Raw genomic sequence first — 21,450 nt, forward strand, 5'->3', positions numbered from 1 at the left:
GAAATTCAAGTTGCTTAATAACATTTTCTTAATTATGTTTGATTTCAAGACAGGTACTGCATCAATTTAGGCTAGTGCACATTTATATGTATGATAACCTGTCAATCAAATTCAGGTGAAAGTAAAATTATTAGTTTGAGCAATAAAAACTCTTTGATGAAAAGTGGGGGTTAATTTCTCAATATTGTTCAATGTTTTATCTTGTTGACTATTAAGCAAATGGTAAAAATGGAATACAACGTACCACTTGAATCATTTATTTTGGGTCACCTGAAAGGGAATTATTTAGAGAGAATTAATTATTAGTACTTTTGATGACACATAAATGCAGTTATTTTTGTTCTTTAAAAAGGTTCTTTGTCATTTGAAAAAGTTGATTCAAAATCTTTGTTCCAACTGTTGTCTGTATTTCAAGTGATTTTTTTAATACTTTTAAGTCTATCAAAAGTTATTGGCTCTACTAAGAGTGAGGACCACCATTTAACTCTACTTAAACCTACGTGTGATGCCCAATGTTTGTTCAGACTTTCCCACGTCCATAATGCAGTGGTTTTGTCACCTTCTCTCACTTTCCTGTTTTGGCTTGGTTATGTTCCTTTTTATAAAGAAAGTTTTTTATATTTTTTGCAAAATGACTCAATAATTGCAGTAAAGGCTGTGTTAGCAATAAGTTGGGCAGTTACTATTGCCTGAACTACACCTGGTGCATGAGTCTCCCTGGTGCTGCAATCAACAACAATTAGTGTGTCTATCCACTTGAGAATTTTTCCAAGGGTCCTTTGGATCTTTTCAGCTTTGTCCTTCATGGTAGGCTGTTTGGTGCTGGGTGATGAAGTTTGTGTTGTCTTAATGACATCCAACAGACTAAGGGAAATGGCTCTCTTGTGCATTAGTATAGAAGAGTTGACAAGCACAGGCTGGATTACCAGCAGACTGTAAACCAGGCTTATGTTTACTGAGCTGGCTGGAAATGAGTGGATAAGTGGTGATGATGGATTTGGAGATAGGCATGCACAAACTGGTGAAGGTGACAGTGCATGAATTAGGAACAACACTGACATTGGAAAGTACACACAAAGGTACAGTCATGTAATGTCTATATTGAATATCCTAAGCCAGGGGGTATTCTTGAGCTGTTTGGATAATCGGCAACTTGTATTTCGTTAAGTCTGGCCAGTGGTAGGGATGGGAGGTACACATCACCATTTTAAAGATGGTAAAGGCCTCCGTCCAGGTGAGGATGTCTTTGTCTTTGACCAGCAGCCACTTTTTGAGACTAAAAGCTTGCCTTCCAGAAATGTGTCAGGCTCCTGATTGACTGCTCGCAGATTTACCGACAATAAGTCAGCCAGTTCAACAAACTCACCATTCATAATGTTTTTAACCAATTTTGCTGGAATAGGTGCATGACCTGGGCATACCACAGAAGCTTTTTTGCCTAACAAGGCCAAACTTTCACTTCCTGAAGGTTAGCTAAAAACATGTGAACCCATAACTGGGGCTGTGATTGAGAGAAATCAGGACAGATAGAATTATAGGTAGCATACCACATGCTTTTGTCATGTTGTGTATTGTTAATTGTTAAGTGTTCATTGAGTTTGAAAGAGAGCCATTTACATGCTTATAAAAAGTATCACATTTGTTATTTTTGCTCTGTTCATAAAGGTATCCTTCCTAGCTTCTTTAAAGGTGTCACAGAGGGTGCTAGGTGGTTGGCATTTAAAATGATTCTGGCCATGCACTCCTGTAATTTCAAGACTGATCTTTAAAGTGATTCCTTGTCACATGATGACCAAGTGAAGTCAGCATAGCTTATTACTGGGTGACTAATGGCATTAAAGAACAACAATCACCATCTAAGTGACAGAAAGCCTCTGATTTTACTCAAAACACCTATGTGAGAGAGAAGCTTATTGCAAAGATTTTTGACATGACCATCAAATGAGAGTGAACTATCAATTGTTAAACCTAAAAGTGTTGCACTTTAAACATTTATGAGCCTATTGCTCTCAACTGTGACAACAAGTTCATCATTGATCTTAGATCCTAGGCACTTCCTAGTGATTGTTAAGACTTTGGACTTTGATTTGACTTGTCGATTGGGAGTGTGTTTGAGTCAGCTCAGTGAGGTATTTCATTTGCGAAGGAATTTAGAGAAAGTTTAAATTCAGTTGAATTGTTAAAGAGAGTAGATGCTGTAAGGGTTGTTTCATCAGTGTAGAGGTCTACTTGTGAACTGACATGCAGTGGTGTCATATTGGATAACAATTTCTCTGTTTTCTTTGAAAATTGTGAGCTTCCTATCATTTGGTATCATTGCTGCCTTTATTTCAAAAGTTGGATCCACCACAGCTCAATGGTGTTAAGGCTGTTGGTGTGACAAAGTGAACCAAAACTTTTTGTTATTTTCAGTAATGACCATTATGTAGAGATTACTTGTTATAACATACCAGTAGTTTTCTTGCAGCTGGGAAACACCACATGACTTGCAATCTCCCATTATGTTATCTGTGTAAGGGATGAGTTTTTTTAAAGCATGAAACACATGAAACTTTGTTGGTGGCTTGCTGTATGTCCATATCTTCACACCGAGCTGTTATTATCTTCAAAGCCATATTATCATCAAAATCAGCCAATGGTCATCCTAATGCAGCTGATTGTTCTGGGTTAAAGTCTTTAGAGTGTTAAGATACCTATCGTTCTATGAGACCTGTAACCTCTGGGTTTTGAACACGTTTGTTGTGTTCACATTCAATTTATCAATATATTCCTCCTATAAGACAAGCCTTATTGGACTTGCTTCATCTTTGAGTGCAGATGACTATAATTGCATTTCTTATTTAACTTAGAGACAATCAAACTATTTCAGCTTCAGGGTTAAATACCTTCAGGTCAATGGGAATACTTTTGTAATTGAGAATTTAATTATCTTCAAGCTAAGAAGAAACTGAACATGTGATCTTTTATTATTCCAAGAACTATCTACACTTTTATGCTTTAAACTATGATGAAAACAATGCATTGTAATAATAAAAAACGTCACTTTATGGCTTCTTGGTTGATTTATTTAGTGACAAAGCCATCTCATATGCTAAATATTTACTTCTGTGTTTTTTAAGTGGTGATACTTAAATTAACTAACTTATTCCTCTTTAGTACATAGGGACAGATGACCATCCATTTTTTTGTTATATCTTTGACTGTGATATACTGCCTCCTTTAGTGTAAAGTGACTTCACAGTAACTAATTTTCATAAATTTCAGCCTATTCATGTAGCCTTATGTGTGTCCATCTGCACAAGTCTCTATAATCTATTTGATTCACAAGGTTTGGAAAGGAGTGATAACGTTCTCTTCCTGGGATGTGCACAAAAGCATTGAGTCTGGTGTTATCTTTTGATTTCTTACAATCCTGGTGCACACCACTATCAATCAAAATACTATCAATGATATCAATTAAACTTACTACTCTCTGGGCAGACTCTTCTTTGAAATTTGGTCCAAGGAGATCCAAGTTTGCCTTTACAGAATTATACTTGTGCTCAAGGAACGAATCCATGGAAATATTTCTCCTAGTTTTTCCATGAATGTTACAGGGCTAAGCTGTTAGCAAGTATGCTTTCTGCTTTCTCCAGTTTGACATGATTGCTATCATTTTGGTTAAGAAGAAAAGGGTAGTGTATATAATACAATACTTTTTGTAAAAAATAATAAGCACTGTTAAAATAAGAACTGTTATTAAGAAAAAGGAAGCCCAGAAGTTAACCTACATTAAGGATCTCCTAAATAAAGAAGAAACTATAGAAACATAGCAATAAAAAATGAAAAAATGTACATTAATATAAATGCAATTTCATGAAAAAATATGTCACAGAAATACCATTAAAATAAAAAGGTATAGAATGTCCATTCAGTAAATATTCATTTGATACCTCAATTTTACTCCAGGTATCAACAACTCTAAACTATCTTGGCAATAGATTACATTACTTAGACCAGATCAAATCTCGCCTAAAAATCTTAAACTAGCACAGGGATCTCTTATACAAGGCTTGTTTGAGTTATTTAAAAAAGGGTAAAGATTGTTGTAAGTTCCCCTAGCAGTGGAAAGAATCTTCAGTTATACCTATCTTTAAACAAAAGGCAGTTGCAAACTGCACGTGGATGCTGGTGGTAAAGATTGAAGGCATTGAAAGAATTTATTTGAAAATCGTCGGGGCAGAAGCGCTATAGTTAATGAGCAGAAAAAGAAGAAAAACAAGACTACCCAAGTAAATAGCAACATTTTTATTAATGAACTCAAATACAGGTCATTGCAATACTGATCGTTTTTTAGTATTAACAACGGGTTTTTAGAAATTGATGTGAAAGTTCATATAAGTTGCTTAAAAGCAGTGTTCTCAACATTTACAAGATATAAAATATAAAGTTAAAAGTAACAAGGGAAACAATGAAATTAGTTTACCTATACTGTAACAGGATATTTGAGAGGTAGTAATTAAGGGAAGTTATAACATGTGGTATTAAAAACAAAAACGAAGAGATGTTGCTGTTGAAATGGTAAGATTTTAACCTTGCCTTGGGTAACTTACTAAATAACACAACTGAACATTTCCTTAGTACTCATGTTCCCATAAGGGAGTTAATTGTATAACACAACTACAATATTTATGGAAGGTAGTGCTCTTGAACCATTTGTGTGGTTTTGTTGGTTTTAAAATTTTTATGCTTTCCCTGGAACATAATTTTGTTTAAGTCATGTAATTACTAACTGATTACGTTGTTTATAGTGTCATTAGCCAGTAAACTTTACTATCTTTTTGTTTCGCAGAGCTTGAATGAGAGTTTAAGAAAAGGAGAGTTAATGTTCATACATCTTAATATCACTTAATTAGGGGAGGAACTTCGAAATCACTGAAGTTGTTGGTCTGGTATATTGCATGGTTTTTTCCTCTGCCTGTAACATAATTTTCTTCAAGCCTCATAATGGGATATCAGACGTCATCTGAAAGTCTTTTGTTATTAGGAAGCTACTTATAGCATTATTAAAGCAAGTAAACTTGTGCATATTTTATCCACCCTGGACTGAACGAAAATTTGAGCAAATAGATAACTCTTGTATTGCAAATACTTGGAAGGGCAGTTATGTTGCACTTGGTACAAGTTACAGTTTTCCTTAAATCTGTGATTCACTATTGGCTGTAAATGTATTTTTAATCTTAATATCAATGCAAGGGGAGGAACTGTGAAATTACTTGAGTTGTTTTGTCTGCTATAATTTTCTTATTCCCTGCCAGCAACATGATTTTCTGTAAGTCTTCTAGTGGGATATCAGATAATGACATCTGGGAGTCAGTTGTTATGAGGAAGCTGCTTATGGCATCATTAAAGCAGGTAAATTTGAGAATTTTTTTCTCCTGCATAGTTTGAATGACAATTTGAGCAACTAATTTTGTATTGCAAATGCTTGAAAGAGTAGTCATGTTGCAGTTGTTACAAGTTACAGTTTCACTTTCAAGTTGTGCTTCGTTGATGGTCATGTTACATACTATGCAAGAGGCAGTACGCTTGATCTGAACACCAGTGCAGCGGCCTTCAATGGTGTTGTCTTTTATTTCTGGTGTGGTCAGATTGATGTTCTGTAAATCATCAATTTCTTGAGGGTCAGTGGCTTCACTAGTATTTAAATACTTGACATCATCAAAAATGCCAAGTTTCAATTGTTTGAAGTGGTATGTTTTCCCAGCATGAATTTTATCAATTATGCCTTCCCACAAGACCAGTTTTACCGAGTTAGTTTCATCAGCTATAAGGCAATCGCTTTTATATTTTGCCTTCTCACCATCTTTTATAATGACTTGTTTATTTTCCGCCTTCTTGAGGACTTTGGCCTTGACATCTACAGTTTCATATAGATCTTTTCCTAGTGCTTGAGTAATTGTGCATAGCTGGTTGCTAAAGCTTTCGTTAAAGGAAAATGACAGAGAAGCTGGAGAAATTTTTGCATGTTTTGCAATGGTAAATTCTTCTTCTCATGTATGGAACCTTTTTGATGGTGTTTGTTTCACTCCAATAATCTTCACTGGTGATTTATTAAGGAATGCTTGGTTTAAATTCATGCGTTTTTGAGGTGAATAGCATACAGTACGTACTGCTTCCTCTTGCCCTGTTTGAATGCGGCAGTTGAAGTAGTTAGTAGTGGAATTTCTTGCTGTTTGAACCTCTGTTGACAAATGTACATATCCTTCTATGGATTCGTCTAGAAAAAAAAATAGAAGAACAATTTAGTAATTTTGTATTTGTGGCTCAGTCAATTCTATAGTTGCAGACAAGGTCTATATCTCCCCCCCCCCTCCCCGCCATTCTGTTGACTGCTTAGCATCCTACACTGTAGAGACTGGTAGGAACCTTAACACAAGACTAACTGAGAATAAACAAGCGACTAGAAATGGGGATGTAAACTATCACATTTATGAAGATCTATAGTTGGTGTCCTTCTGTCTCGGGAGACAATGGAGTTGCGCCCATGGTCAGTCTGTGGTGGAGCTGCAGCGCCGGCTGTGGCTGTAGAGACCGATCCTCGAGCGGCAGATCCTGCTGCAGTTGCTGCATGCAAAGACGTTGTCGTCCAAGGGGGATGGGTTGGCCTCTGCTCTCTGGCGCCTGCGAGCTCTCTTGTCTTCCCACTGCTCCTCTCTTTTCTGCTCTGCTGTCTTGATGGCTGACATGGTGGTGGATCGCCAGCCACTGCGGTCTGCTGCCAGTGCTTCGAAGCCTGCTGGCGCAATGCCACCTGCCTTCAGGTCACGCTTGAGCACATCCTTGTAGCGGAGCGAAGGTCGTCCAGTGGGTCTGGACCCAGTGGCAAGCTCACCGTACAGAATGTCTTTCGGTAGCCTGCCATCTTGCATGCGGGTGACATGACCGAGCCATCGCAGGCGTCTCTTGGTTAGCAGGGCGTACATGCTCACAGTTCCTGCCCTTGCTAGGACCTCGGTGTTTGGGATGCGATCCTGCCAGGTGATACCGAGGATTCTCCTGAGGCAACGCAGGTGGAAAGCATTGAGCCTGCGTTCTTGCCGGGTGTAGGGAGTCCAACTCTTGCTGCCGTACAGCAGTGTGCACAGCACACACGCCTGGTACACTTGCGTCTTGGTCTTGATGGTGAGCATAGTGTTCTCCCACACTCTCTTGGTCAGGCGGGCCATAGCTGTTGAGGCCTTGCCGATCCTCCTGTTCAGCTCGGTGTATACATATTAATCACAGAATCCTGAATGGGAGTCTGCTAAATGCTTAACATACAGTACTAACTAGTTTCAACAACTGACTTTGGAAAGCTGGTTTACTAACTTAGAACACAGACACATCTCTCAACAGATGTCAACAACTATCCATGTTACCAAGGACTCATTAATGACATAAACAAACTGATGAACAATAGATGGATCACAACAGACCAATGACTGTTGACAAACTACACACGTCTTACAGCCAATTGGATCATGGCTTAACTGGCCATAGACCACTTTCATGAATGGCTGGCGGTTTAATATTTTTTTGTTTAAATTTAAATTAGCCCTTCTGACCTCGTTCTCCGGTACAAAATTCAAAAGAATACATTATCTCGAGCAAGGCCAGAAGGGCTAATTTAAATTTAAACAAAAGAATTTTCATCCGGCAGCCATTTATGAAAGTGGTCTGTGGATCAGACTTTACAACATCATCAACTGACAACTATTATTTACTTGACTCTAAAGATGACTTGAAAACAGGTTGTTGAAATGTCATTCACCAACATATTTTTAGAACTTCTTTCACGCGGATCACACTATACAAACTATTGATACTCCTGGGTTCAAACCATTTACTTTATAAAAAAAGCTTTTTTTTACCTGAGTCTTTAGTTTTGCTACTCTTTGTTGTTGATGTACTCTTACTAAAAGAAAAGAAAAATGAGAGAGAATTAAATTTGTGGGTAAATGAATGTAATTGTGTTCATTAGCTTCAATGGCAACGGGTTAATGTATTAAGAGATTGCTAGAGTCTTATCAGGACACAAGAACTTACCTTGCGTTTGACGCCATGTTTGGAATGTCAGTTACAACTGTACTGTGAAATAAAAGTAACAGTATTTCGACCAATTTTCATATTTGCAGCAAAATGAAGTAGTTTGTAATGTGCTTGATATACGTCATGTAGAGTCGTACAATGTAAATGTCCAAGTACAAGTATAGTTAATTTGTTTCTTCTCATTTTAATGTCATTACCGTAAAGAAAGCTCCTAGTCAATGAACATAATGAAGGTTCATGAGTAGTATGAGCATGTACCAGAATATTAGAAAATCAGGAATATCTCTTTCTCTCTCCATGCAAAACAGTTTGATATTTAAACTGCCTCATTAAAGCAATCAACAAGTGCACAAACTGACTTGTGATCTGTAAAATATGTTTCAAGTACTTCTACCTTAATATTTGATATGGGTATGTTAGTATAAACATGATCTATGCAAGTCTTGTTATCTGTGGTGTAAGATGGTACAAGCTGTTTATATCCATGATCTCTTACAAATAAGTTATACAGTGATGTTCTCTCTGCATTTTCTAGCCAGTCAATATTAAAGTCACCAATTAAAACATTGAGTTGCAAGGCCTGTGAAAATAAAACATTGGATAATGCAGAACACATTTGCACTATGGGTACACTAGGTGAGCGATATATGCCAAATATGTGTATGTGTGGAGCATTCATTGGCCTGATAGCAGTTATTTCAATCCCATAGGAAATTACAGGAGTATGGATAACCAGGATAGTAATCAACGCGACTATAAACTGCTGTTCCTCCATATGGTCGGAGATTAGTAGTTGTTACTGTACCATCATTTCGAAACAAACTATAGTTATCAATAGTATATGCACTCTCATCATCAGAGTGACAGAATCTTGTCTCTGTGAAAATGTGTGCATCAGTACTACTGTAGTTCAGGTCACTTTGCACATCTTCAATAAGTCTATGTAAAGACCTTGCATTTAAATAACAAACTTTTAATAGCACTTGATCAGCATTGTAAACGGGATTTATGCACAAATGTAATTTAGCTTCAGTTCTCAACCTTTCCATTTCTTTCTGTACATCAGTATTTACAGCTATTTTGTCTTCACAAAGGTCTATTATGTGTAAGCCTTCTATTGTTGTTACTCTGCTTAAACCTACATAGTGAATATGAGGTACTGCTTTTCTTGCATCAAAGTTGACAACTATTTTATCAACTGTATCACCTCGTGACCTGTGAATGGTTTTTGCAGCAGCAGGACGTAGTGGAAATTGTTTTCTGAATACCTGTGCTGTTCTATTTCTACCCACTGCAAACTGTGATGTAACTGGTTTAATGGGTGTCCATGTAGGTTCAATGCCTTGCTTATAAAGATGTCTATTATCATGTCTTGTTTTCTCACCAACATCAGGGCAATCAAATTGTACCCAAATAATACCTGAAGGTTTGCCAGTTTCTTGTGTTTGAATAAGTTTGATTATGTTACCAGCACCATTTGTCAAGCCATCATCAGTTCTTACATTGAGGGAGATATCTGTTCTTTCACCAACAGCTAGGTGCAACACTGTATGCAATTGACTTGTTTTGTTTGGTTGATCAAGTGGAATCTGTTTCAGTATTTTTTCCCTAAGTTTCTGAGATTGAGCTCCAATTACAGTGTCATGTGCTTTGATTGAGAACTTAGGACCAGACATAGTATGGTGAACTCTGTCATTGAATTTATTTACTTTAACATTCTGTATGAATAAGTGACGTACACTAAGATATGCAGTACTGTCAGAATCTATTAACCTTTCTTTAAGCTTCATGATATCTTGACAAGTGTGTTTACCTTCTCTTAATCTGTTAAGCAATTGAGCAAACATTTTACTTTCTCTTTGCCGCATAATTTCATGCAATTCAAACATTTTAAAATGTTGTTGCCAAAGGTTAGGTGCAAGAACACTATAGTCTGTGTCTAGGTCTTTAAATATGTAACCATCCATTACTGGCTGAAGTTGAAATAGGTCACCTACAGCAACAATACTTACAGCTCCAAAGGGCAACTGACTTCCTTTAATATCTTTCAGTCTGTTATTGATTTGAATATTAAACATACTGTTGCCAACGATGGATATCTCATCTACAAATATCAATTTGATATGACCTAGTTGACATCTCAGAGTATTGAGTCTGCTTGAGTCAGGACTTTTGTATGTTTTCAAAGAGTGAAATGCAGATATTCCAAGAGCAGTATGAATGGTATTGCCTTTGATATTATTAGCAGCCTATTATTAAAAGCTGCTAATAATAACACCTTCACCTGTGTAAAGTCAACACCAGCTCTCTGATTATAATATTTTAAGGCTGCCTGATACAAGGCCTTTGTTACAACTGATTTCCCAACTCCTGCTCCTCCACTGAGGAAGCAATAAACTGGCTCATCAGATGTTTTGATCAGATGCAATACATGGTAAAAAAATTCCTTTTGCTCTTTGTTCAACATTTGAACTATGTGTCTGTAGTCTTCATCCTGCATTTCATTTAGAACTAATGGTTCATGATTTAAATCTGCTGATGGAATGCTAATGTCATCAGAAAGATTGTATTTCTCATTTAAGTCAGGTTGTAAATCTTGATTACCTTCAGCCTCATCTTGGCATTCAACATTTTGAGTACTTGGTGCTATCAGGTCATACTGATGGTCCATGTCTTCCGTACTATTTGTGTGATTTTGTATTTCATTTAAGTCTTCATTACATACAACATATTCTTTCATGTTTTCATTTATTTTATGAGCAAATAGAGAAAAGTAATCTTGATAAGTTGAACAATTACCGATCAAATCAGTATTTTCATTTCTCCATGAAGTAAAAAGCATGATTAGTTCACGAAAGTATTTCTCTGGTTCAGTTTCTTTGTTGAAACATACACTTCTAATTATTCTAGCTATTTTCCTCCTTTTATTTTTCTTTGAAGATTTGCATTTAGAGTGGGTGTGATTATTATCATCATCATTATAATCATCATCGTTGACTTCATTAAGAGCTACTTCTAAAAGAAGGCTATCAGAGTCAAGTTCTTTAGACTGCTTAAGGTATGGTTTTGTATCGCCATCATACCAGGCAGCCCAGTCTGCTAGAGTAAGGTGTTCAAGACTAGCTGGTCGCTTTGTGTATCTTTTGATCAGATGACCAGTATAAATATCTTCAGAGTCATCATCCATATCTTTAATATCACTAAGTGGCTTGAAAAGGTTTACTCTCTCACTGGGAGGTGAGGTGTTTATAAATACAACCTGTCGAGATGCTTTACACATTGGAAGCTGTAAAACAATGTATACAGCTTCTTGTGCACTTATTTCAACATTATTTAAAAACTTGCTTCCGATATCTCTCACTTGCTGTTTAATGTTGGAATTACTCTTTTTTGCTTCATTACAAGCCTGTCGTAACAGTTCACTCATACCTTTCTGAGCCTTTGAAATATAATTTGCTATGTATACAGCACATGCATACACATCTAGTACAAACTGAATATCCATATTAGCTCTCCATGCACTAAGACAAGCAGGATTGTAATTATTTATCCTTAATTCGTTAGGGTTTCTTTTGAGAAATACAGTTGGTGTCTTAATTGATGATCTGATGGCTAACATATAATCACTTTCAGTCATATTTAAGAGCACAAGTAAGTTGTCAAAAGTGATATCCATACCTTCTTTAAGGTCATTCAAATATTTTTTTATGCTTTTCCATGATTCCTTATGTGATTTTATTTCACTCATTAGTATTTCATTCTCAAAAAGTGGATACAGAATGATTGTTTCCCTCATAGGAGGCTGAGGATAATTGAACCTACATTCATTTTTAGATTTCTTACGACATGTATGAGAATGTTTATGAATTTGTCTGGTAACTAGTTCCAATAACTCAGGATTGTCTGCTGGCTTCTCACAAGTTATTATTTTATCAATAAATGAGGTCACTATGCTATCACTATCTTCACCGAATGCAGGTGCATTTTCTATCCATATCATCATGTGAATGTGAGGTGAACCTCTTTGCTGATATTCAACTCTATAAACCAGTCAGATATTTTTCCTAATGGTTCAGCATTGCTTAGCAGAAAATGTCTTAAGAAATTATTCACCCGATGGTCAAAATGTCTAGCACATGTGACTGGATCACTTTGGATCAATCTACACTTTTCCTCCCAGTTTAAATTTCCCAGTTCATCATTGCTATACTGCTTGTGATCAACCAGTTGACCAAGAATTCTAAGAAGGTGAATCCATTGTGTTTCTGCTGATGAGAAACTACAAAACAAAGTAGCTGTGCCCAGTTGTCTTATCATAGCAAATAGATCTCTCTTAGCTTTTTCAAAATATGGTGGGCTTCCTCGTAAAGCTCTCAGGAATTTGTATCCCTCATCATGATGTACTAGTTTTTCTAATCCTCCATCATTTTTTAAATCGCCAGCTTTTAGAGACTTATTATTTCTGTGGCATTTTCTTAAAGCAACTTGTGATTTTCCTATAAGAATTTTCATCTGCAACTTTTTTGCTTTATAAAAAATGTTTTCAACATTTTTTGCAGCTCTACGGTCTGACCTTCTCAATTCTGATTTACAGATGTCACTGTAAAGAACTTTAACTAACCGATCTTTGTAACCAGGTCTTTTCTGTCCAACAAATAAATTATTCCTGGATATGCCAATTGTTCAGAATATTCATCCCTGAATACACTCAGTGGCATATTACCCTCTGATGGTGCGAGATTAAGAATGCACTGCCGCTCATTATGACCTGCAAAATCTGGTGGTGTGAGTCACACCAGCACAAATGTCTGCTTTATCTTCACTCCATTCATCTTCATCATTTTGTGACGTTTCTTCATTGATTTGCCTATTATCAGTTAAGACTACATCCTCATCATCAGTGGTTTCAATGTCTCCAGTTAATGCTTCATTATAGTTATGTAACCAGTTTTCATTCAGTGCAATACCTTCCTCTTGATATAGATCACTGTTGTGCAAAAGCCAAATTGCAGCATTGATAACTTTATTTGGTCTAACAGTTAATGATAATGCACTACTTTTGTATTGTAGCCTACGTTTCAAATTGACTTTAATTGTTGCAGTTTCATGTGGTAAGCGTGGCAACATACTAACAGTGGTGTTCACATCTGCTGGAACATTAACAATATTACCATGTATCTTAAGTTGCCTTCCTCGTGGTGCCTGCATGAGTTTTTGAAAAGCAATTCTGGGTGCAAGTAATCTACACTCTAGTTCATTTAGATCAAAGAATGCTGGTTTATGTGGAAATTGCATTCCATTAACTATAGCACATGGTGGAACTTTGTTTTTACACAAATACTTGAAACATGTTTGACAAACCCATTCAGTATTGTTGACATTTGTCTTACCTGTAAGGTATTTATGAATATCAGGATTCTTTTGTCTTAGATTAGTAGTCTGAAGTACACTATGTTTGTAGAACATTTGATCACAGCAAGTACAAATATACAGTGGCCCTTGAGAGACAATGTCATGAAACTTTGAAATAAAAAACTCAATACTTTTTTTCCTTGCTCTATAACTCTTCATGTATTGATAATTTTTTTTCTCTTTCCTCCTTAGAAATGCTTTTTTCTGCTTTTCTCTTCTTTTTATATTCTTTCATGTAGTCACTGTCTTTTCTTTTACGGTTATGATTTATGCCAAAGTCACAAGATGCAAGATTTACATGAGACTTCTCAGTTCCAGTTTCAGTTGAATTTACTCCAAATTCAGCTGGTAAAGTTGACACATAATGCAGTTCACCAATGTGACCTACATATGTAGACCTTATACTTCCAACCTCAGTATTCACAGATTCCAACCACGGTCAAATCTGAAAAATTTGCATTAGATTCGACAATATAAATTCTTAAGTTCAGTGAATCTGCAACAGCTTGTATAACAATGTTATCAGCCCATGTTCCTTGAATAGAGATACAAGATAAATAACTTAACCATGATCCATCCAAATTGCTTTCTATAAATCGCTCAGGATTATTTCTCAAATACTGGACAGCCAATGCTCTAATTTCTAGGTGATGGTTGGAGTCGCCATATAACTGGTGTGATACTGACTTAAAAAAGCAGTCGCCTCCTCCACCAACATCAAGTGGTCTTAATCCATGTCTAAGTAGCTTGTAGTTTAAGAGCAAATCACCTGTAGTATTGGATACTAATGCCAGTGAACCAGTTTTGCCTTTTGCAACAGGACCTGGATTTAATTCAACATCTCCAGAGAGTAAAAGATTTCTTTTTGATGCATTATAAATGCAAATGAACAAGTGGCACACTTAGCTCGTAAAAGATAATTACTAAAGAAACTTGTTTGCCTTTTAGTATGTCTGATTTTCCACAATTTATAATTACAAGCAATGTTGTGTAAAACAGATGAAGCAGGAACTGATGTTTTGAGCAAATTCTTCACTTTTCATCTCAATTTTCGAAATTTCAATGACTGGATAACTTTTCGCAGTGATATTCTAGATGGTTCTCTATCCCGAGATCTGTATGGTTTTACTGCTAGCCGCCTGAACGGTGTACGTGATCTAAATTGCAGATCGTTTTTCATACCTTTGAGTTCCTTATCACTGATTATTGGTACTTTTGTAACAGAATCAATAGCTGAATTGTGTTTTACAGAACCTGGCACAGCTTTCAGGAATACTCTAACAAGGGTGCATTTCGCAACCACATTGCTTCGAACAGAATGTGTCGGTTTGATTTCTTCACGGTCAAAAGACTTATCCACACTATCGTTTCTGTCAGATATTTTGTCATAAGCAACATTGCATGAAGTCTCATCAGTGTGCGTTGTCTCCCAAAGGAGGTTCATTGTCTCCCAAAGGAGGTTCATTGTCTCCCAAAGGAGGTTCATTGTCACCCGAAGGAGGTTCATTGTCTCACAGAGGAGTTTCTTTGCGTCCCGAAAGATCGGGACGATCCTCAAATCGGAGCTAGTGCAGACAACTCCTGTTAAGCGCTTTTCTACGGAAACGCGGCTAACCTTTTGACAGATATAATGTCCAGTACATCGTCCACGATTACTTCTAAACAAAAACGATGAATGAAAATCAATTGTGCTCAAACTAAAAGAATAGTGGATCGCCAAAGTTTTGACAATGTTCGAATTCGTTTCTCGATAACTGTTGTCAAACAAACATGTCTGTCCATTCACTAAATCTCTTTCAAAAACATCTCGAATGGTGCGGAAAGTGTCGAACAGTTCTTTACAAACATACGAGTTATGTATTCCTCGAAAGCTGCGCCTGATTGAGTGGGTAAAATAGAGAAAAAACATTTTTACTTACCAAATATCGTTATCACTTCGTACACCCGCTACGCCACTTGTTCTGCTCGTCATTAATAAACGTGGCTTACTTGTCATTTCGGGCGCCATCGGTACAACAGCCAAAAAAAATTCTGAGCGTTTGCAGACATTTATCGCCAACCATATTTGGAAGATCGGACATATCCGTATCCTAGTCGTTGGCGATCATTGAGACCCGTCCAAAGTCGTGGAAAAGACGGACTACCGAGAGCTACTCGAGGTCCATCAGAATGTTACTGAGTTAAATCGACTGCAATTCTCATGATCTTATTGGCTCCCGAAGTTTCTTTTGTTACCTTACACATGCGATGGCATAAAGGATGCTGTTCTCACAGCATCCACAAAAAAGGAAAAAGGAATAGACTGGACCCAATTTTTGACCAATTCTGGCTTTTCACATGACGTCACAGATTATGCAAATTTGTTGATCTGCCATGTTGGTGTCCCTCAGCATGTTATCACTTGTAAATTAGAGGGAAATATTATGCCATTTCTGGATTCCTTGATTTGCCAATAATCTTGCGACCTCTCTATGGATTCTGAACTCAAAGACGACTCGGAAAAACTCAGCAAAGCTATCCCAGTGCTTTGAGATCATGTATAAGGGCTGGAAACTCAAGTTAAAGAGCGATATTCAGCAAAAACATCTGTTATCGGAGTCGACCCGGCCAGCATCCCCAAAGAGCAGTTTAAGAGGGAATCTCTACCTCCCATAGAAGTTTCTGATTTGCTTGGATATTTGGTTCTGGAAACAAGAAAAGAATTCAAAGCCTACAAAAGTTTGAATGCTTACAATCAAATGGTTTTGGGGTTTGTTCAATCGGTGAGAGAAAAGGTGCTTGGCAATAAATATGATGTCGTGGTCGGCAAAGTTCAACATTTACAGGCTATGAACGAACCTCCTGTTGATATCTGGATCATAACTGAGACAGATGGGACGATCCTCTCCGCACATTGCCTTGGATGTAAGGCTGGCCTAGGAGAAACATGCATCCCTGTTGCAAGCGTAATGTTTTATATTGAGGCATGGACCTGAATTCATGGAAAGCTGGCATTTACCAGCGTAAAATGCACATGGCTTTTGCCTACTTATGTCATTGAAGTAAATTATGCGCCAGTGCAAGACATCGATTTCAGCTCAGCTGGGAAACTTAAGGAAAATCTAGATGGGAATATAGATGCCTTGACCCCAGACTGCAAAGCGGACTTTATTGGTGACCGATCGGCTCTATAGTGTGTTTTCATGTGACGTCACGGCATATATTAATTTCATACGCCGCCATGTTGGTGGAGTAAAAGACCCAATATAGCGACTAGTCATGCGGAACAAAACGTAAACAGTGAGTCAGAAAAAGGAATTATTCATGAGATCCCTTTGTCTGAATATGCAAAATCTCTCGACAGTGCTGTTAGAAAGCGTTATATTGAGAAAATATCTGTTATTGGAATAGACCCTCTCTTTATTCCAGAGGAAAAGTTGAGTACCGAATGCCTTCCCCGCGTAGAACCACTCGATCTTGTATCGTATCTTGTTTTAGAGACAAGTTTTTATACCAAAGATCAATTTAAAAATTTTAGAGGCTTGCAAGCCTACAACCAAATGGTATCCGGCTTTATTACAAGTATTTTAGGTCAGATTTTTAGTGGTAAATACGTGGTTATTGGCAAAGTTCGACACTCACAGCGAATGAGTGAACCACCGGTGCAGCTTTGGATAATCACAACTAAAGATGGGACTGTTCTTTCTGCGCATTGTCATGGATGTATGGCGGGTTTAGGAGAGTGCTGTTCGCATATTGCCAGTATTCTTTTTTACTTAGAAGTTTCGACAAGGTTAAACGAGAAGCTCGCGTGCACCCAAGTTAAATGCTCTTGGATTTTGCCCGCTACAGTGAAAAGCGTGGATTATTTAAGAGTGAAGGATATTAATTTCACATCAGCGAAGAAAATGAAGTCTGATCTTGACAAGACTGTTAATTCTTTGAATTGTGCTGCAGATACCAAGAGTTTGAGTGCTTCCTTGGAATCAAGCGGTGCAAGTGCTTCTGCAACGCCACGCAAGCCAAAGGCCCCTCCACCTAGACCCTCTTTTAAGGAGCTTGATGCATTTTATGAATCGCTCAGTCAATGCCAAGTAAAGCCTGTTTGCTTGAGTTTGGAAAAGTCATATGCAGCGATGTTTATTTCTAAAACAAGGGGCATCAACCCTCTTTCAGATTTGTTTGATCCCAAATTCCTGCAGCTTAACTACATTGATCTTCTAAAGGAATGCTACAAAGTTGAAGTTAGTATCAGTCTTGAAGAAGTTGCCTTGATTGAAAGAGAAACCGTGGAGCAAACGAAAAGTAATGCCTTTTATCGATACCGAGCTTGTAGGATTGGTGCTTCAAAGTCTCGTGCTGCCTCTCATACAGATCCATCACAGCCATCCCAGTCTCTAATTAAATCTATTTGTTATCCACATCTTTTTTGTTTCAGCACAGCAGCAACAATCCATGGTTGTAAGCATGAGCAAACTGCAATAGAAGCATATGAAACTCATATGAAGCAGAGTCATACTAATTTTAAGGTGACAAAATGTGGAACATTTATTGATGTAGAGCATCCTTTTCTTCATGCCACCCCTGATTTTTTATGTGAATGTGATTGTTGTGGATATGGCTGTGGTGAGGTAAAGTGCCCATATTGCATTGAAGGAACTGATTTCAAGAACTATTGTGAGAAGAAGTCATCTTGTCTTCAATGGAATGGTGAGAAATTCTCCTTAAAGAAAAATCATTCGTACTACTACCAAGTCCAGCAACAACTCCACATAACCAAAAGGGCCTATTGTGATTTTGTTGTTTTTTCTATTTCAAAAAATGGTTCCAAGCTAGTTCAGGAGAGAATTTTTCCAGATTCTGAACATTTTGCTTTGCAGGTGGCAAAGCTTTCTTTGTTTTGGAGGACCTGCATATTACCTGAAGTCCTTGGCAGATGGTACACGCGAAAGATGGATTTGAAGAAAGAGCTTGGTTCTGTCTCATGTGGGGGTGAATGTTACTGCAGGAGGACCTCAAATGAACCTACTGCAACATGTTCAAATCCGGAGTGTCCCATTTCCCGATTCCATTTAGCCTGTCTCTCCATGAAAAATGTTGCAAAGACATGGTTATGTCCACATTGTAGAAAATTACCTAAGTTTGGCCATGGTAAGAAAGGGTTAAAGACACATGATAAAGTTCCTAATTTATTTGAAGAAGCTTTGTCAATGGAAAGTATCTGTGTTTGTAAAAGGAAAGCAAATTCTGATGACAAATTGCTGAAATGCCACAATGATAGTTGTTCTAATGGGAAGTTTTTTCATTTACAGTGCATGTCATATAAGCGATACCCAAATAATTATAAATCTTCTTGGGCATGTAACTTCTGCAAATTGGACAGCATTCGTTCCACTAAATCTATCAAACCTAAAGCTACAAATTCAAATCTACCTTTTTCACCTTCTGAGAGTTCTGTTCATAATGATCATTAGATTGTCTACTTTGGTACTAGAGAAACTGAGCAAGTGGATAAATACAGTATCATTTCAACACTTACAAATCACGACTTCGATGTTATAGAATCATCTACTGGCTGGTTGGAAAATACTGTCATTCAACAAGCTCATGTCCTTTTAAAGCAAGTTAACCCAGATATTCAAGGATTTCAACGTCCAAGCTTGGGTCCATGCCACAACTTTGACAAGGTTCATGGAGATTTTGTACAGATCTTGCATACTGGGGGAAACCATTGGGTGTGTGCTAGTTCAATTGGCTGTGAAAAAGGTGTTGTAAATTTGTATGACAGCCTTTTCAATGATGTTATACTTGATGATCTTGAACAACAAGTAGAGAGTCTAGTTGGAGAGGATTTCCAAGGAATCAATGTTGTACCAATACAGCAACAATCAAATGGTTCAGATTGTGGTGTATTTGCTATTGCTTTTGCAACAAGTCTTGTTTACACATTGGACCCAAATATTCCTCAACTTAATGTATCAAAGATGCGACTTCATTTGTATGCTTGCCTGAAAGCTTGTCTCATTACCCCTTTTCCCACAGTCGAAAGCACATAACATCTGATACCACATTCAGTTTAAAATTGTATTGGCTAACTTAAAATAATTAAACATTCCATTCCATGAATAAAAAATGAAACAAACTTTTTGCATTATTATTACAGACTTTCATAAACTATGTTAAATTTTTGGTGGTTAAATCTGAGAACTTCCACATGGTTACTACTGGGCAACAGCATGTTGTGTAAGCAAGGATAGAATAGTGCACTATAACAGTTATATTTATTAGTCACACAGCCGTAATTCTGGTGCTTTCATTTGTTAGAAATTTGAAAAATTCACCACCAAAAATTTAATATAGTTTCACTGTTACTATTTAGGCTTTCAATCAAAAGGTACAGTAGGAGGGCATAGGTTTACTAGTGCAGAGCAAATTCTAATCATTCTGTCAACTAGAGGTACAGATTCGCCTTTTCGACAAATTAGGTAATCAGTTGGTAAAGTTTGTTGAAGAATGGTATATTTCTGTCTAAGCAAACCAATGATTCTTTCAACGTGTATTCGGACAGAAGCAATTTTTCTTGTCTGTTCCACGTCCGCAGGATCAAGTTGGTCTTTACCTTTGGTGAATGCAGGAATGTTCAATTGGGCTTGCTGAAATTGAACACTTTCATGAATGGTAAAACCCCTATCTGCAAGAACCAAATCACCTGGTATAAGTTTATCCAGTAGACCACAGTTTTCAGTTAAAAATTTATCTGAAGTTCTCCCTCCCCAAGCCTCACTAACAAAACAAATTGTACCCTGTGGTGTAATTCCAATTAATACTTTAACAGTGTTATGATGCTTGTAACTTGAAAAAGTCTGTGCTCTTGCAAGGAGATTAGTCGGTCTATCAATAAAAATTTCAAAGCAATCAATGATAACTGTGGTTTTGCGTCCGAATGAGTCCAGGAAACATCTAGGCATGGTTGCGTACAATTCGTCACGATCTGGCCATTTGACAAGAGGACCTAAGCGAACATCCATGACAGTCAGCCAAGCAGACAAAATTCGAGAAACCACTGCAGATGAAATTTTTAAACGATACGCAAGGTCAAGATGAGGAACAGCAAGTCTCAATTTTACTAAAACCATTGCAAACTCTTGAAACTTAGACAAAAGCTGAGGACGTCTGTCAACATAAGGTTCAACAAAACAGAAGACTTTTTGTAAAATTTCAAAGGAAGGTAGACCAGTGTAAAATTTTACTTTCTCGTTGTTATCAACAAAAAAAGCTTCATCAAAGTCAGAACATTGTTTATTAAGAAACAAAGACTCGGTTTGAAGCATACAATTATGCGTCTCACTTGTCTGAATGCCAACTGTTGTCGTTGAAACTGCTGTTTGTGTTACGGCATTTCTCAAGTTATCTGGCAAATTTTCAGCGAGGTCCTCGATATCGTCCATTTCAACGACCGTAGTCGTAGACTGGAATAAATATTTAACACATACGCCAGGTTCATTCACTCTTTTTGACTTCTCTTTGGCCATTTCTTCTGTGCTCTCATGTGTACGTTTCCTTCGTTCTGCGACTCTCTTTGCTTTTTCAAGGCTTCGTTGCAGCGACGCTTCGTCTATCACAGATTTTTGATGTCCCATGTTAAGAGAAGGCACCCAGTCAACATTAAACTTATCCCACAAAGGAGCTGCTTTTCCTGAGTGAAAATGGTCTCCACACACACGATCGTTTTCAATTATTCGGTCTGTTAAATCTTGTCGACGTATGGCTGACAGCCATCTTCGCCTGCGTTCAGTTGACAAGATCTCCGTTTCCTCGCCTTGATTTTTAATAATTTTCGGTACACGACAGAATGAAAGATCTTTACGTTTAGATTTGTCGTTGGAACAGTTTATAATTAGGCAAAAAGCAGGCATTTTGCGACATACTTCAAACAAAGTAATGAAACTGTAATAGTTAAGTAAACACTTGCACGTCACCCTTTTCACT

General features: G+C 37.3%; 4 protein-coding genes and 1 pseudogene across 6 annotated transcripts; 1 reads left to right on the forward strand and 4 right to left on the reverse strand.

Annotated features, from left to right (window-relative positions):
- Positions 1 to 4,546: 4,546 nt before the first annotated feature.
- Positions 4,547 to 8,084, reverse strand: LOC148725343 (uncharacterized). The gene is made up of 3 exons (XM_088731478.1): positions 8,068 to 8,084; positions 7,893 to 7,936; positions 4,547 to 6,259 (listed from the first exon to the last, which is right to left on the reverse strand). The coding sequence occupies exons 1-3, from the start codon at positions 8,082 to 8,084 to the stop codon at positions 6,033 to 6,035; spliced, it is 288 nt and encodes a 95-aa protein (XP_088587604.1). The 3' UTR covers positions 4,547 to 6,032.
- Positions 8,085 to 8,120: 36 nt separating this feature from the next.
- On the reverse strand, positions 8,121 to 10,313 carry LOC148725344 (ATP-dependent DNA helicase PIF1-like; annotated as a pseudogene).
- Positions 10,314 to 12,663: 2,350 nt separating this feature from the next.
- LOC148725345 (uncharacterized) lies at positions 12,664 to 14,235 on the reverse strand. The gene has a single exon (XM_088731834.1). The coding sequence runs from the start codon at positions 13,639 to 13,641 to the stop codon at positions 12,832 to 12,834; it is 810 nt and encodes a 269-aa protein (XP_088587960.1). The 5' UTR covers positions 13,642 to 14,235; the 3' UTR covers positions 12,664 to 12,831.
- Positions 14,236 to 16,580: 2,345 nt separating this feature from the next.
- LOC148725346 (uncharacterized) lies at positions 16,581 to 19,564 on the forward strand. Of its 3 annotated transcripts, XM_088730878.1 has the most exons (3): positions 16,582 to 17,990; positions 18,342 to 18,612; positions 19,024 to 19,564. In XM_088730878.1, the coding sequence occupies exons 1-3, from the start codon at positions 17,022 to 17,024 to the stop codon at positions 19,515 to 19,517; spliced, it is 1,734 nt and encodes a 577-aa protein (XP_088587004.1). In that variant the 5' UTR covers positions 16,582 to 17,021; the 3' UTR covers positions 19,518 to 19,564. The 3 variants fall into 3 exon arrangements, with proteins under 3 accessions (XP_088587005.1, XP_088587004.1, XP_088587003.1); XM_088730879.1 differs by having other exon boundaries at positions 16,581 to 18,612; positions 18,956 to 19,166; XM_088730877.1 differs by having other exon boundaries at positions 16,582 to 18,612.
- A 280-nt stretch (positions 19,565 to 19,844) lies between these two features.
- Positions 19,845 to 21,377, reverse strand: LOC148725347 (uncharacterized). The gene has a single exon (XM_088731479.1). It carries the CDS (start codon positions 21,375 to 21,377, stop codon positions 19,845 to 19,847), a length of 1,533 nt encoding a protein of 510 aa, XP_088587605.1.
- Positions 21,378 to 21,450: the final 73 nt, after the last annotated feature.

The sequence above is a fragment of the Stylophora pistillata genome, chromosome 8 (genome assembly GCF_964205215.1).
Source record: "Stylophora pistillata chromosome 8, jaStyPist1.2, whole genome shotgun sequence".
Lineage (NCBI taxonomy): Eukaryota > Metazoa > Cnidaria > Anthozoa > Scleractinia > Pocilloporidae > Stylophora > Stylophora pistillata.

Bases quoted from the DNA above. Each gene is read 5' to 3' on its own strand.
- LOC148725343 (XM_088731478.1), bottom strand. The intron at 6,260-7,892 runs GTAAAAAAAAGC...TTTTTTTTCTAG, and splicing joins TAGCAAAACTAAAGACTCAG to ACGAATCCATAGAAGGATAT.
- LOC148725345 (XM_088731834.1), bottom strand. From the start codon at position 13,641: ATGAAGAGTTATAGAGCAAGGAAAAAAAGTATTGAGTTTTTTATTTCA.
- LOC148725346 (XM_088730877.1), top strand. From the start codon at position 17,022: ATGGTATCCGGCTTTATTACAAGTATTTTAGGTCAGATTTTTAGTGGT. The intron at 18,613-19,023 runs GTAAGAAAGGGT...TCGATGTTATAG, and splicing joins ATTACCTAAGTTTGGCCATG to AATCATCTACTGGCTGGTTG.
- LOC148725347 (XM_088731479.1), bottom strand. From the start codon at position 21,377: ATGCCTGCTTTTTGCCTAATTATAAACTGTTCCAACGACAAATCTAAA.